Source organism: Dermacentor albipictus, chromosome 9, assembly GCF_038994185.2.
Source record: "Dermacentor albipictus isolate Rhodes 1998 colony chromosome 9, USDA_Dalb.pri_finalv2, whole genome shotgun sequence".
In the NCBI taxonomy this organism is placed as follows: domain Eukaryota; kingdom Metazoa; phylum Arthropoda; class Arachnida; order Ixodida; family Ixodidae; genus Dermacentor; species Dermacentor albipictus.
The window spans coordinates 7,197,590-7,212,280 of NC_091829.1; the positions used below are offsets into that span (position 1 = coordinate 7,197,590).

Genomic DNA, 14,691 nt, shown 5'->3' on the forward strand with positions numbered 1-14,691 from the left:
GGTGGCTCGGCGGATAAAGGCCGGACTATAGGGATGTCCTTTTTTTTTTTACTCGGTCTGATATGAAGTTCGAAGCCAATGAGCGTGCACTAGGAAAGGTCACCCTGCGGGAATTGAGGAAGTGTCACGGCAGGAATCAGCAGCTATGACAACAACGAAAAAGTGCGGGTAGACGCGTCATTTTTCTACCTCGACAACGCCGGCAGCATACTTTCATTTTTTTTTTTAAGGGGGTATTACGTAAACCCCTCGCGAAGAAAACATAAATCTGGCGGGCATAATAATCCCGAGTGCCAGTGCTTCTCCAGCTTATTCCTACACCGTTCTTTGTTCTCCTTCGCTTTACGCGCTGACGAACTGCAAGCTGCTTGCCGAAGTCAATCAAGCGAGCCTGGGGACACGGTGCGGCTAATGGCGTCTTGACACACAGCAGGGATTAGGAACGGCGCGCCCTCTGGCGGCGGCCCGTGTATCGTTCATTCTTCGCCCCCCTGAGGTTCACGCGGATGTTCCTTCGCAGGTCTTCTTTATTGTCTTTTAATACTGTGCACTACTTTTTTTTTTTTGTTCCGGCACGCGTGGCGTGCCGGTTGACTTGACATTTGTCGTCCTTTTTTGGGCCCTTTTGTCATTGCGGGATGCCTATCCTGCATGTACCACAAATTTAGCTCGGCCGAATCGCTCCAAGATGGCCCAGAGTGATGTGGGTGAAAAGTGATGGCCGGTCTCCAACCACTCGGTGCTGAAGCAGCCGTTTAAACGAGCGCTTTAGAAGTCCCTCGGCAGTCGCTGCAGGAATGACTACACACGGGAGCGTGCGGGTGTGGATGCTTCGGACAACGATAAGGTGCGCCTCGGTTCCGTGTGTGTGGCGGTGGTTGCATCGCTGCTCGCACACCCGAGGTCCGTCAGCATCGTCACCATCAGTGTTCTCCGCGTATTTTTTCTTCGTTACTGGCCTCTGCTTGGTAAGCCTTGACCCTTTTTATTTGACAACCTTTACATTTGGCTAAATTCTTGTGGATGTGGATGCTCGGGCTGTATACCGCCTTCGCTCACGGTTGGATAACCGAAGTTGTTGCTTTCTTAGCGGAGGTCTCCGCTACGAGTGTGTGATATTGCGGCGCCAAAGGACAAACTGCATCATACGGCTAACGCCGCGTTTCACTTTTTGGAATAAAATAAATTTAGCATATTCACGCACAGGTCGCACTGTGACGTACACTACTGCTCAAAGAGCGTACGTGCTACGTCGTGGTATCCCGTGTCTTCCGGCTACGGTAAATAATCGCTTCGACGTACTCCTTATAACGAAGTTTTTTTCTGTATTTTTTCCGATACCCTTATTTTCTCGTGCTTGCAGGGATTGGCGATGTCGGCGTTCGAGATTTGTTTGCCACGCAGCTTGCCAGACCTCTTATCGCCTCCGTTCTTGCACTGCTATTTGATTGAAACCTGAGAGTGTCTAGCAGTCGCAGATGTTGTTCGCGTCTTATACAAGCAACTCTCCGAACTTCGTGGTTTCAGCCGCTTACGTTGAGAAACGCCTATCTTTTTCGAAGAAAAAGAAAAGAGCGGCGGGGGGGGGGGGGGGGGGGGGACAAAAAGGGACCCGTGTTCAGAGACTTCGTCAAATATTAGATCAACGCTTGTTCGTCACGTAGTTCTGGATGCAAGTAGCATCGGGCCATTTGGTCCGATGCTCCTCTTTTCTGTCTTTCGATGTGTTATTTCTTCCTTGTATGTGTGTTTCGGCGACGTGAGTTCGCAGACAGGCTGTTTGCGACGTGTTCTGAAAGCGGTTTGGGGAGGACTGTCAAAACTTTACTCGCCTGCTGATGCGACTCGAGGCCTTTGCTTTGGAGTGTTGGGGAACGGTCGTGTTGAGGGCGTTGCCAGGTGAACGCACTTCGTAACAAGTTTTCTCCCCGCATGACATCGTACGCGCAACTGTCAGCACTTCTCTCGCCCCAAGAGATTCTTTTTATGTGGGGCTCCCTGTTGCGAACGAAACGACGCAATTTGGCTGCAATATATGCGCTGAATTTCCTACGCCATTTAGTTGCTACGAGCTGGCACTTTCCAAGTGGCAAGAAAAAAACGGAAAAAAGATTGTGAGGGACGTTGGATGAGAGGTTTCGGAAAGTGTTCATTGAACTAGTAGATCCCATCTTTAAATTCCTTTACTAGTATGCTCGTGCGTAATCCGTCGTGGTCGCTTAGTGGTATTGCGCTGCTGAAACGCCCGTGTACCGTGCGTTGGGAGCACGTCAAAGAACCCCAAGGGGTCAAAATCAATCTGGATTCCCTGAATACGGCGTGCCTCGTAGTTCTGTTTTGTTCTGGCGCGTAAAATCCCAGTATTTTTAACGCTCGTAGATGCCGCTTCTGTGTGGCCTTCGTGAGCGTTATTAAAGTTCGAGACTGCGGCCTCATTGTTATGGCAATAAGTATTTAAGTAAGAAGCCTCAATATTGGTGCTAGTTTCATTGCTGTAATAACACTGTTCAAGCAATACGGTTGAAACATGACGGTAAAGCCTTAAATCATGTCAATTGTTCAACAACAATGTCAAGAATGAGTTCAATTGTTAGTTTATCATTACAGCCAATAACATTAATTGAGATAAGCATATCGCTGCTTTTTATAATATGGCAATGTCCAAACGTCATTATTTAATAGAGGCTCTCAGAAGGGCACCTAGCAATTCCGAACTTGTCGCATACAAATCTGTCGTACTCCCAGTTCTATAATACACGAATGTTATCTGGGACCGGTTTACGCAAGTTAACCTACATTAATCAGACTGCCTTCAAAACAAGGCTGTAGTGTTTATATTTAATTTATATTTATACTTATTTAGTAGATCTGAAATTGGTAAGAGAGAGGAAAATTATCTGTTGCCTTAAGTTTATGTTCAGTATTGTTAAGGGTAAGTTAAATAGCTGAACATATGACGATATTTCTTTCTCCCATGGATATTCCGCAAGATAACGACATTCATTTTCATTAATCCCATTTCAGTGCAAGAATGGCGTTTCTAAATATTTGTTTTTTTCCGCTAATAGTAATAAAATTAAATGATATTAACGTACGCGTAGTTACGGAATATACCATTGATCAATTTCAGGCTCTTCTCGAGATGTAGCACTGTTGATATTTGTGCGACCAAAGGCTGCTCTGCGTGTTCATGTAAAATGTAAGATAGTGACATTCACGTAAAATCTATGAGTATATTTGTTGACTGATGTTATGATGTTTGTGAAGCGACGTTGTGATGTATGTGTCTGCCTATACCACCCTGAAAGAACATCTATCATTGGAGTTAGCAGTATTGTAAACAAAAAACCAAAATTAAATACGAAAGTGCGTAATCTCAAGCAGTTGACTCAGGCTCGGGCGAATGACGTGGCATACAAAAAATAAGAGGTAAAATGCTTATACCCGTAATGGTTCACATTAGAGAGAGAGAGAGAGAGGAGGGAGGGAGGGAGGGAGGGAGGGAGGGAGGGAGGGAGGGAGGGAGGGAGGGAGGGAGGGAGGTGATAAGGCTGTGAGGTCAACCGTGCTATGTCCGGTTGGCCACCCTATGTTATCGAAGCCAGAAAGCGTATTGAAATAGGATAAAAAAGCGACAACCTCAGAGTATGCACGGCACACTCAAAATGAAGAGTTCATCGATCTTTTCAGGCTATGGTATTTGGCAACTAAGCACGAGGTCACGGCATGAAATTCCCGCCACGGCGGCCGCATTTTTTGCTTTCCGTGAAAATTCCTAAGACCCCTGAAACAACCAACAATATCATTTCTAGACCGTGCTTGCGTAATCGACGACTGCAGCCGTATTAAAATACTGCGCCATGTTCCGTAAGTTTTCTCCCTTTCTAGTGACTGGATGTTGGTGTAAAATCAAAACTACAGATCTCCGGTTCTGCAGTGCGCGTAGGACGCGCTGGCCTTTTTCGGGTGGTTATTGCGTTTGCCAGCATCTCGACAGCTAAAAGTTGCCCATATTTATATTCCCTTGTGAGGAACGGAGGCATATGAAGATGAATACGGATAACAGGGCTGTCAAGGAAGGGAAGATAGAGAGAAATCGAATATGTCGATGAAGTTATCTTAATAAAGGCTCGAGGATTTCTTCCATCGAGATATTTCTTCTATCGAAAACCCTGCCGAGGAAAACAACCTTCTCGCAAAAAAACTTATATTTAATTGATAATAATTTTCAGTCGTGCTTGACTGAGTGCTTCAATAACTTCCAATAAGTGTATCAGGTGGTCATCCCTTGTTCTCGAGTACACGGTTATATCATCAACGTAGACGTTGCAGCACTTTCCTATACGCTTTTTTAGAACCAAATTCACCAGTCTTTGAAATCAGGCTCCATAATTTTCCCATCTCAATAATAGCCTATTATACTCGTATTTGTCAAACACTGTATCAAATGCTGTGAACGTTTTGTTGCCTATTTTAATGGGACCTGCCAATGTCCTTTACATAGGGGCTTGAGAAACAATCACAGCCACCCGTCTCACCGATGATTTCGGCTACTCGTGGCATTGGAGTAGGGAAGAGTTCCGTTTGCTTGGTAATTATTCGGTACTCCGTACATAAGTGGACTGATCTTTCTTCCTTGAGTATGATGGTTATCGGTGAAGCAAATGGTGAAATTGATGGTCCAATAAGATCAGAATCGAGCATTCCGTGAAGCTCTTGTTTAAGCCAGAACAATTTCTCTTGACCTAGGTTTCACAGATTTTTGCTCACAGCGGACACGTGTCTATACTCATACGGCACTTCTGTAGCAATTGTGGGTGGTGGACATGTGCCTACACATATTAATTCTGGGAAGGTCGGCGCATCTTCAGATCATGACAGAGTACTTGTTTTTTGGATGGTTGTTCCGTTTCTGCGTTGTTTATCTGTAGTCACTATGCCATTCCACGATATATTAATCTTTAAAACCTTCATTTCTGGTCTTGATAAGACAAAAAGAAACACAGTCCCAGACAATACCGAGCATGTTGTCGTGATGTGGTGGTCGCTAAACTCGACCTTTGCGTCTATCGTTTCAACTCCTGCAAAGCTCCACCGTAACTTTAGACTCGAACTGACTTTCCAGTGGTAATCTTCGCCTCGGCTACCATCTTTTCATTTATGAGGCTGATTGATGCATCACTGTCTACGAGCTCTGTCGTTTTCCTGCCATTTGCAACCATTGGGACAAAAAGTATGTGTACCTTAACGAGACATGTACGCTGGTTTTATTTGATTGCTTCATCGTCATTGCAATGTGACTTAGTAACTGGTTAATCACATATGTTCAGCCTCCTGTGTGAAATTGTGGTCTTTCAGTGGTGCATACAGATTTGGATTACACTGCACTTTTCTCATAACCGATTTGTCTCTTCCCTGTCCTGTTGTCGGAAATGTGGTTTCGACAGCAGGTGGTGGGTCTGGGTTGGTGACATATCTTAATAAGTAGAAAATGTCATCTGTGGTGGAAAGCGACCTGACTTATTTTTGTTGCTGACATTCGCGTCTCATTTCAAGCATCACTAGTGACACGTCTGATTACTCGGGAAGCATGAGTTTCGCTATTCGCAACCTGCCGGAACTTTTCAGAAAAAGGTAATTCAGAAGGCCCTCTATCTTTCTGGTTATAAGCGATCGCCTTGCCCCTACAAGTCAACTGGATTTCCTCTGAAAGCATACAGAAAGCTCTCCCACCATACTTTCCACAGCTACTTCTTGAGCTCGCAGATGCTCAGATGCTCTCAGGTCGAACCATTTGGCGAAGTCGTCTACGGATTTTGACATGTGGGTGAAGTTTCACGTCACACAGCAAGGAGACCAGCCAGTCATCACTTGTTGCAAGCCGGATGGGGAGGACTCCGCATGTTCACAAGACGAGCTGACCGTCCAGACTCTGCTTGGCATCATCGTCACGAAGGACATGCTACAGTGGAGGACGTCGTCGCTAAACATGCTGCAAAAATCAATGTGGAACTGCGTAATCTTGCCCTTTGGACAAGTCGCCGTCTTCCTGCTAACTGCAACGCAAGCGTAAGCGCGCCTTCGTCTTCGATTAATATCTCGGATACATGCGCCAAGCTCGCCGCAATACAAATAGAATAAATTCAACAGCAGAAAGCTTTGTCCTTTGTCGGATGAAATGGTTATTGCGTTGGCCACTATCTCGATGGATAATAGTTACCCATATTTATTATAAGATTGCCTGGTCAGGAACGGAAGCAGATGAAGATGAAGACGGGTAACAAGGCTGTTAAAGAAGGGAAGAAAAGGAAGCTAGAAGAGAGATCGAATATGGTGATTAAATTATCTTAATACATGCTCGAAGGCTTCCACCTTTCGGGGTCTTCTACATTTATGCGTTGAGAAGTACGACGTGACGTAATATGAACGCATTAGAGCTCTAAGCCAGATCTCTAGGATAGGCAATTGTTTTTATTTCTAGAAAAAATTAGGCATGTTGTTCTTGGGTTGTATTACGTCGCCTTGTATATCCCTTCTCAGCTCCCAAACCGCAGCTTTGTATTAGGGGGAAGTCTTCCGTCTTTCCTGCTCTCTGAAAAAAACGCGCTCTGATAATTTTATCCGTTTGCTACTACCGATATTGATCGAGGAACCAACAAACTAACGCGCGGGTCTACCTGACTGTAATGCTTCTCAAAATCAAGCAGGCAGCGAAAAAATTCGAATGGATGTCATTTGTCGTTGACGAATGCGAAACGCGGGAACTTACGTGGAATTCCGCGTAATTCCTCTCATATCGTTTCATCGCCCAGCGGTCCCATGCTTGAAGCTATGGTCTCCTTCGAGCGCTTAGCCATGCGTGCACGTCCGCGAAATCGAACCACCTCGCGTGTTTGCAGTGTCCTCCCGCTCGTTCTTATCTGCTCCTTGCGCCTTTCTTTTTCCGACGGCTGAACTTTCACAATAGCCGCGGAGAGCCGCCTTCCTAACAATTCACGGCGTACTCCATCCTCATCCATCATAGTTGGTGTTCGCGAACTTTCTTCGCGCAGCCTACGCTTACTACTCAACTTTCCTTGTACCATAGACGCGCGCGAACCGTTGTCTGATGAAGATTGTTTGGAATTCCTCAAGTCTGCCAGCGCCTGAGGCAGGTTTAAATTTTTTCTTCGTGTTTGTTTAAATAGCTCCATGCAGGTGTTCGTCGCATTGGTTAGGGAGCTAAAATTGTTGTCCGGCCTTGTTGTTTTCGAGTAAAGCGAGTTAAGCTGTAGTGGGGTTCTGAGTCACCAACTTGATGCGTTATGCAAAGGCTGAAGGTATTTCGTATATACAGTATGTTTTGTGAGTGCCGCTATTGCGTTTTTCATTTCCTTCTTTTGTGCGCATCGTCTCTAAAAGCACTGCCCAGCTTTGTCTGTCATGCTGACGAAGTGCAACGATGCTGTGACGTACACTGTGAAATATAGCGAGTGAACATCTAATACAAGAACGCCGCGAATATTGAAAATGTTTCTGTGATTGCAAGGGTTTTAAATCGCAACGTGAGTGCAGTCGGGGGTGGTGTATGTTATCTAAATAAGATTGACCGGAGAGAATGCCCACATGATCGGATTTGTGCATACCACAGGGATACATACGGCTCCACTGAAAGTGCATGGGGTGGGCAAACTTGGAAATTGGGGTGGGCCAACTTGAAAATTTGGGGAGTAGCCAACTTGAAATTTGGGCATGGGCCAACTCGAAATTTGGGGATGGGCCAACTTAAAACTTGGTGGTGGGCCAACTTAAGATAGAGGTGGGCCAACTTACGTTTGAGGGGTGGCCAACTTACATTTCGGGGTGAGTCAGCTTGAAATTTGGGGGTCAGCCAACTTGAAATTTAGGGGTGTCATCGCAGAAATTTTATGATAGCCCAGCTGAAATTTCGGGTTGAGACAACTTCAAATTTGAGGGTGGGTCAACTTGATATGTGGGGGGGCTCAACTGAAATTTGGTGTTGGGCCAACTTAAAATTTGAAATTGGGGCCAACTTAAAAGTTGGGCGTATTTCGGATACCTAGACAACTCCAGTGGAGTTTCTGCATATTTGATAATAATAATAATAATAATAATAATAATAATAATAATAATAATAATAATAATAATAATTATAATAATAATAATAATAATAATAATAATAATAATAATAATAATAATAATAATAATAATAATAATAATAATAATAATAATAATAATAATAATATTATTATTATTATTATTATTATTATTATTATTATTATTATTATTATTATTATTATTATTATTGCTGCTGCTGCTGCTGCTGCTGATGATGATGATGATGTTGTTGTTGTCGATATGTACGTGCGTACATATTCGCTTATGTGGTTGTAACGGTTTTTTCTTCGCAGGTAAGGGCATCACGTGTTCGTTTCCATGAAGTCGGCACAGTGCATCCGGCACTGTGGCATGGCGCAGTCTGATGGCGCATTCCCTCAGGTAAAATGCTTTGACTTTTAGCATTCTGAAATGACGTAACAGGAAATGCAAACATCGCGAGAATAACAGCGTACCTCTTGTATTTTGTGCGAAAATTTCAAATGTGCGGGTCCCACGTAGCTCGGCAGAACCAAGATGTTGTTTGCCGTCGCTTGGAGCAAGTCAGACACTTTTTTAAAATGTTACCTAATTACATAATTACTTAGATTAATTAAGGAAGTTTTCAAATATTGTAAACACAGCAAAATTGTGAACCAGAAAATTGTCGACATCATGAAAAATTCCCGATCCATCTTTTCGTTTCTCAATACGGCCTACATAAAACTTTTTCCAAGCAGTTTATAAACGTGTTAAAATAAGTATGGCGTTTTTACTGCAATCGCTGCCTGCTAAACAGAATAGACGCGGCATTCTTCAGTAGGTTGTACTCGTGCGAAGATATCTGGTAAGACCTGCGGGGTCGATGTATGCATAGGCGAACTCTTTAAATAGTGGTGTCAGTACCTGCTGTTTGTCCTATTGGCACTGGGTTTCAAAGGATATGAAAAACGAGTACCTGCACATGTGTACCTGTTCTGCTACAAGCGAAGTTGATGCTAATGCTTGGGCTAGTTGGTACATAGTTAATCGTCACGCAATGGCGCGAAAAGGACGAGCACACGAAGATACAAGAAGTGTACGCCGCAATCGCCAACAAGTGGCTCGCTGTGGATAGATTGAGGTAGAAAGAACCTTGACTGATCTGTTTCCTTCTGATAATCCTACCGAAAGCAAACAATAAATGAAACATGAGGTATACATAAAATAATGATAAGCAAAACAACGAACTCTATTGTGAACTGCTTCTGCACATTGCATATATCCGTGCCGCCTCGGAATATTATAGTTACGGTAACCCGGCCTTTTAGCAGCACTGTAGTCGCGATGCTGGCTGTGCGCTTTCTTAAATTTTCGTTTATGCCAAAAGGAAACGGCACGAAGTAGAACGATAGGACGTGGAATGGAGTATTACTTGAAGTAGGTAGTTCCTCTGTTGATTGAGGTATATTGCGTGTGCCGCACAGTTATATGGTAGTAAAAAAACGCATTTGAATCCAGTACTCAGGTCGTTGTTGGGGTATAAAGCAGAAAATAAAGTTCAGTTAGAATAATGCAAGTACTTCTGAATACTGTAAAGGTGAGTCTTACCATGAATACATGCATTGAATCAAAATGCACGCAAGAAGCAAAGGGCTGGCCACGGCTACCTTGGAAGTTTCTGCATCAGTTCTACGTGATTGAACCGATTTTTGCAGCCTGTGCTCGGGGCTAGCTAAAGAATCAAGGATTTCATTGCTTCTGAAGGGATGAAATATGTAACCTAGTTCTTTTCCAGAACGTTTCCCGTGCGAAAATGTCCGAATCAGCCGACGACACCTTCAAATTCGGGATTTCATGTTCACGCAATGGCGCTACCGCTTGGGCGCTCAATTGAAAAAGTGCAACTTTGACATTCATTCTGTCCTGTATTTCTGAACGCCTTGCTGGCAAAATAATTACAAACAGATTCTTCAAGGAATATCGCACTAGTGCAAACATAATAAACGCTGTTCTTTTGCGTCCTTTCTATATGTACTATAGTGATGCCAAATGAGTAACTTTTCAACCACCTCAAGTGCAATGCGGGTGTTGCGACTCCATGCTAGGAAACGATCTATAAACTGTCTTTCTCATCCGGCGGTGAGAGTTGCTAATTGATGGAAACCGGACGTGACGTAAACTGGGTTAAACGAGGCGTCGGATGCCCCACAAAAGGGCGTGACGTATCGGTTTCGGACTTCTGTGTTAGTTCTCCGCGCATGCTGTCGTCATTTATTAGTTGTCATTCTTCTTTTGCCACCCGGGGTGCGTTTTTTTCATGCCACTCACGGCTGCTGGGCTAATGGTTAGTCTGGGGAGCGCATTGTAGCGTTCTCTGTTATGCACCTGTTTTTCACTCTTGCGTAATTGTAACGGGCGGGTCTTTGGGGAGGCGAGGATTAGATGAGGCACTGCGGACGCCACTGCACCAATAAAGTGCGCGGCAACGTGATGTGAATTTGTGGTGGCTAAGTGGCCATGATTGAGCTGAGAGGGATCTTTCGTTTTAATGTAATTATTTTTGTTTTGTTCCGCGTTTATTTTTTCTTCCTCAGAAGTGCGCTTCACATGTGTATAAGACAATGAGGGGGAACCGGCGCCGCGCTGTGAAGTGATCGTGGCGTTGAAGCAGTAAATCAGTTTTCAGCAGCTTCTGAGTCGCTAGCGAGCGCCGGAAGAAAGAAATACTTATTTTGTTTCCTGCTCCACGCTTGTGCGTATCACGGCGTAACGTTGATAAATGCCGACGGTTTTGTGACCGGCTTATCATTTGATCGAGGCGCGCGGTGTCCGAGACGCGGGCTTCGCGGCGCGCACTTCGCGACGATGTCGCTGGCAGTGCGCAGCACGTGCTGTTCGCGAAATCGTCCCTTTTGCAGAATGTTACTGCAGTCCTGAAATTTAATTTTTCTTGGCTGCTGGGTGACACATTGGTCACGTATGGAGAATTCGGGAACTCATCGCGGCTGGTTGCAGCCGTTCGTCCCAAAGAATGGGTCAGTGGTGTATGGGGGATTTCTTCGGCTCACTGAACAGCTGAGACTATGCCTGTGACTATCGTCGAAGCGCGTGTACAGTGAGGGAAGTTGGCATATGCCACTCGACCTGTCCAATTTCTTTGCTAGCCTGGAATTGTGGAAAGCTTGGTTTCTGAAAGGGTTGCTCATCCCAAGATATCCACGAGGAAAAAAAGACACCGGGCAACCACTGAAAAAGAAAGCAAAAAAACGTGACTACTATACACTGTACACTGTAGAATTAAAAAGAGAAATTTACTTTGAAACAAATTTCGCATGAACGCGGCCTATGAATCCCGCACTCAGTATCTCACACGATCGAAGAGATGGTGCTGAAAAGTTAAAACCATCAAAGAAACGTACGCAGGAACTCGACCGCGGTCCTCGGTTACGGGTAACAAGCTTGCAAATTTTGCCCTGTTGCGACAGCCCGTGTGAAAATCCTATGTTGTCTTCGCAAAATATGAACTGAAATATGATGCCAATCAGTTGTGTCAGTGAAAGGAGAGAAAGAAGAATGTCTGATGCCTCTTTTAGAGTAATTGGTTGAGACAGAAAAAAGTGAAACGTGGATTCTACGAAACAGTGGGCAGCGTCGTTACACATTTGCGAATAGAAGTGTAAAAATGCACGGAGTTTTGTTAATTATACTTTTTCTCAAAGAGCAAAGGAGTGAGAGCGATAGCAAGCACAAAAAACCCTCCACTCTTAAAAAAAATAAAATAAAGAAGGGGCGTAATAGTTACTACCTACTGCCGCACCATTTGTCACCTTGGTGTAACTGCGGTTCGCAACTATAGAGTTAGTAACAGCGCTGACTAAACAATGCAGGCACTGTTATTTATTGGTTTCGGCTATCATTTCCGAACGTAGTTGGCACAACCGAATTCAACGTCCTTATTCTATACTACATATATCGGACCCACTCTGGAGTACGCCACAGCCGGTCCGATATATGCAGCAGAGGCGATAATATTTGTGCCAGGTAAGCGCTAACTGCGTTTGGAATTGGGAGCGAAAATCTATTACATAGAGAAAGAAAAAAATGCCCATTATATGACAGTGGCTACCTTGTTTAGTTGGTATTGTACTAACTATATGACTATCAGCTGCAGTTATCATAAAGCAGCGAATTAGCGATACTAGGTAGCAACTATTGCGATTTTTTTTTAACAGAGCATGCTGCCGCTCGGTGTAAACGGTGCCCCCTGAGTTTGCCAGGCGTCATAGGCATGCGTGACGTGCGGTGGTGAGCGCGTAGGTGGCGAAACAGCGTCGTTGTGGCTCCGGCAAGATCGCGCGCCCGCGTTCGTACACATGTTGCAAGGTGAGTAGAGGCGCAATAACGGTGACGGTGATATCCCTGTTGGCATCCCTTTTGAAACTGGGTGGTGACAAATAGTGACGTAGCCTGCGTTAGTTTATCAGGTATGTTATACATCTTTTTACTGTAGCATTTTGTATACATATCATTAATCTTCTTTTTCTTCCTCAAACTTTCTCCATCTACCTTGTACCGCTACGTATGCCTATAACGGACCCGGTCGTATCGATCTCTTCCCTGCGTTTTTTCCACCGATACTCTTAACGTATCTTGCTTACCTCGACTGCTGAGCGGTTGATGCTTACGTCTACTTTAGATTCAAGCACTTTTGGACGGACGGACGGACGGACGGATGTTCGCAGCGTCCTCTTTGGAACGGGGCGGTGGGTTGCACCACCAAGCGCTTGCTATTATACTGCCTACTGCCCTGCCTAGGTTAAAAAAAAAAAACACGTACGAGGAATTTACATAACCAACTTTTCTAACCCCCTATTTCTATGTGCATGTTTGTTTTTCGTCGTTTCCCTACTTTTCTTCCGATCTTCCAATCGCCTCTTACTAATCTCTATTGCGGACTTGTGTACTTTCCCCCTGCTCTCGCTGAACCCATGGGCTTCTAGGAGTCCAGTGGTGTCTAAATCGACCGGCTGGCAGATATTTTCACATTCTAATAATACATGCTCCATTGTTTCCCTAGCTTTACCGCTAGGGAAAAAGCAAGCACATGCTTTTTGTTCCTTCTTTTGTCTCGCTTTATAGGTGCGTGTTCTAAGGCACCCTGATCTCGCCTTGAATAGTCATGAGCTTCCTTTTGAGTTGTCGTAAATTGTTTCTTTCCTGACTTCGTTTTTTCCTCTTAAGTAGTTAGTCATGGCAGGCTTCTTTTCCATTGCCGCCACTCATGAGATAAGTTCAGCCTCTGTGACTTTCCGCTTGACGTTCTTTGTTGCTGTGTTGCTCACCCTACAGGCCGCATACTTGCTGGTAAGCTTCCTAGTTATTTTCCTCCAATGTGAATCAATATTTTTTTCTGTACAAATACATCAACACCCTCCCAGCCCATTTACTTTCTTCCATATCCTTCAGTCGTTCGTCATAATAAATTTTACTACGATCTTCCCTCACTTAAGGACTTGTCCCGCCCATATCACCCTGCACAGCGTCATTTCTAGTCTTCCCGTGAGCGCCCAATGCGAGGCGTCCTACTGACCTTTGGTTGCCATCGAGTCCTGATTGTACCCCTTATTTAAAGCAAACAACCGCATTTACAAAAGTAAGTCCTGGAACCATTACACCTTTCCACATACTCCGGAGGACCTTGTACCTAATGTATCCCCATAGCGCTCTGTGCTTCATTATGGCTGCATTTCGCTTCCCCTTTACTGTTATTGTTTTTTCCTGTGTTTCCATATATCTAGTGCCTTCGTTTATCCATACGCGAAGATTTTTATATTCTTTTACCAGAGGTATTTGCTGGCCCTGTATTGCCACTGTCTGTTGACTGTTTTCATTGAATACCATAACACCTGATTTTCTAACGCTAAATTTCAAACCTAAATTGTCGCCTTCCTGTCCACAGGTATTAGCCAGACGTTGCAAATCACTTTGCTTGTTAGCTAGCAACATAATGTCGTCCGCATCAAATAAACCTGGAAGATGCTGCTCTATTGCTTTACCAACCTGTTTGTATGAAAGATTACATCCGATATTGATTCTTTCTAGCACCCCCTCCATCCTCACCATGGTGTTGGGCTGCTGAGCACGAGGTCGCGGGATCGAATCCCGGCCACGGCGGCCGCATTTCGATGGGGGCGAAATGCGAAAACACTCGTGTGCTTAGATTTAGGTGCACGTTAAAGAACCCCAGGTGGTCGAAATTTCCGGAGTCCTCCACTACGGCGTGCCTCATAATCAGAAAGTGGTTTTGGCACGTAAAACCACAAATATTATTATTATTATTCCATCCTCACCGGGCACATCATAATCAGCAGTAGGGAAAAATGGCACCCCGCCTCAGTCCCTTGTTATCAAATGTCTCCTCGCTCCTGATCCCTTGCCATTCAATGCAAATGGTATTTTCTAGGTAAATCTATCTAAAAGCTGTATGCAATCGTCGGTAAACATTCCCCTTCCGGAATATTCCACAGAATGTTGCGGTCTACGTTTTCATACTCTCCTGTGATGCTTGAAAAGGCCACATATAACGGTCGCTTTCTACTCTTGACATTTCAC

General features: G+C 44.5%; 1 protein-coding gene across 2 annotated transcripts in view; it reads left to right on the forward strand.

Annotated features, from left to right (window-relative positions):
- Positions 1-12,437: 12,437 nt before the first annotated feature.
- LOC135906130 (receptor-type tyrosine-protein phosphatase alpha-like) overlaps positions 12,438-14,691 on the forward strand; it is a 396,239-nt gene continuing 393,985 nt past the window's right edge. For both annotated transcript variants that reach the window (XM_070525329.1, XM_070525330.1), the window contains exon 1: positions 12,438-12,462. In XM_070525329.1, coding sequence (XP_070381430.1) covers positions 12,453-12,462 — 10 coding nt within the window. In that variant the 5' untranslated portion in view covers positions 12,438-12,452. The remainder of the gene's footprint in view (positions 12,463-14,691) is intronic.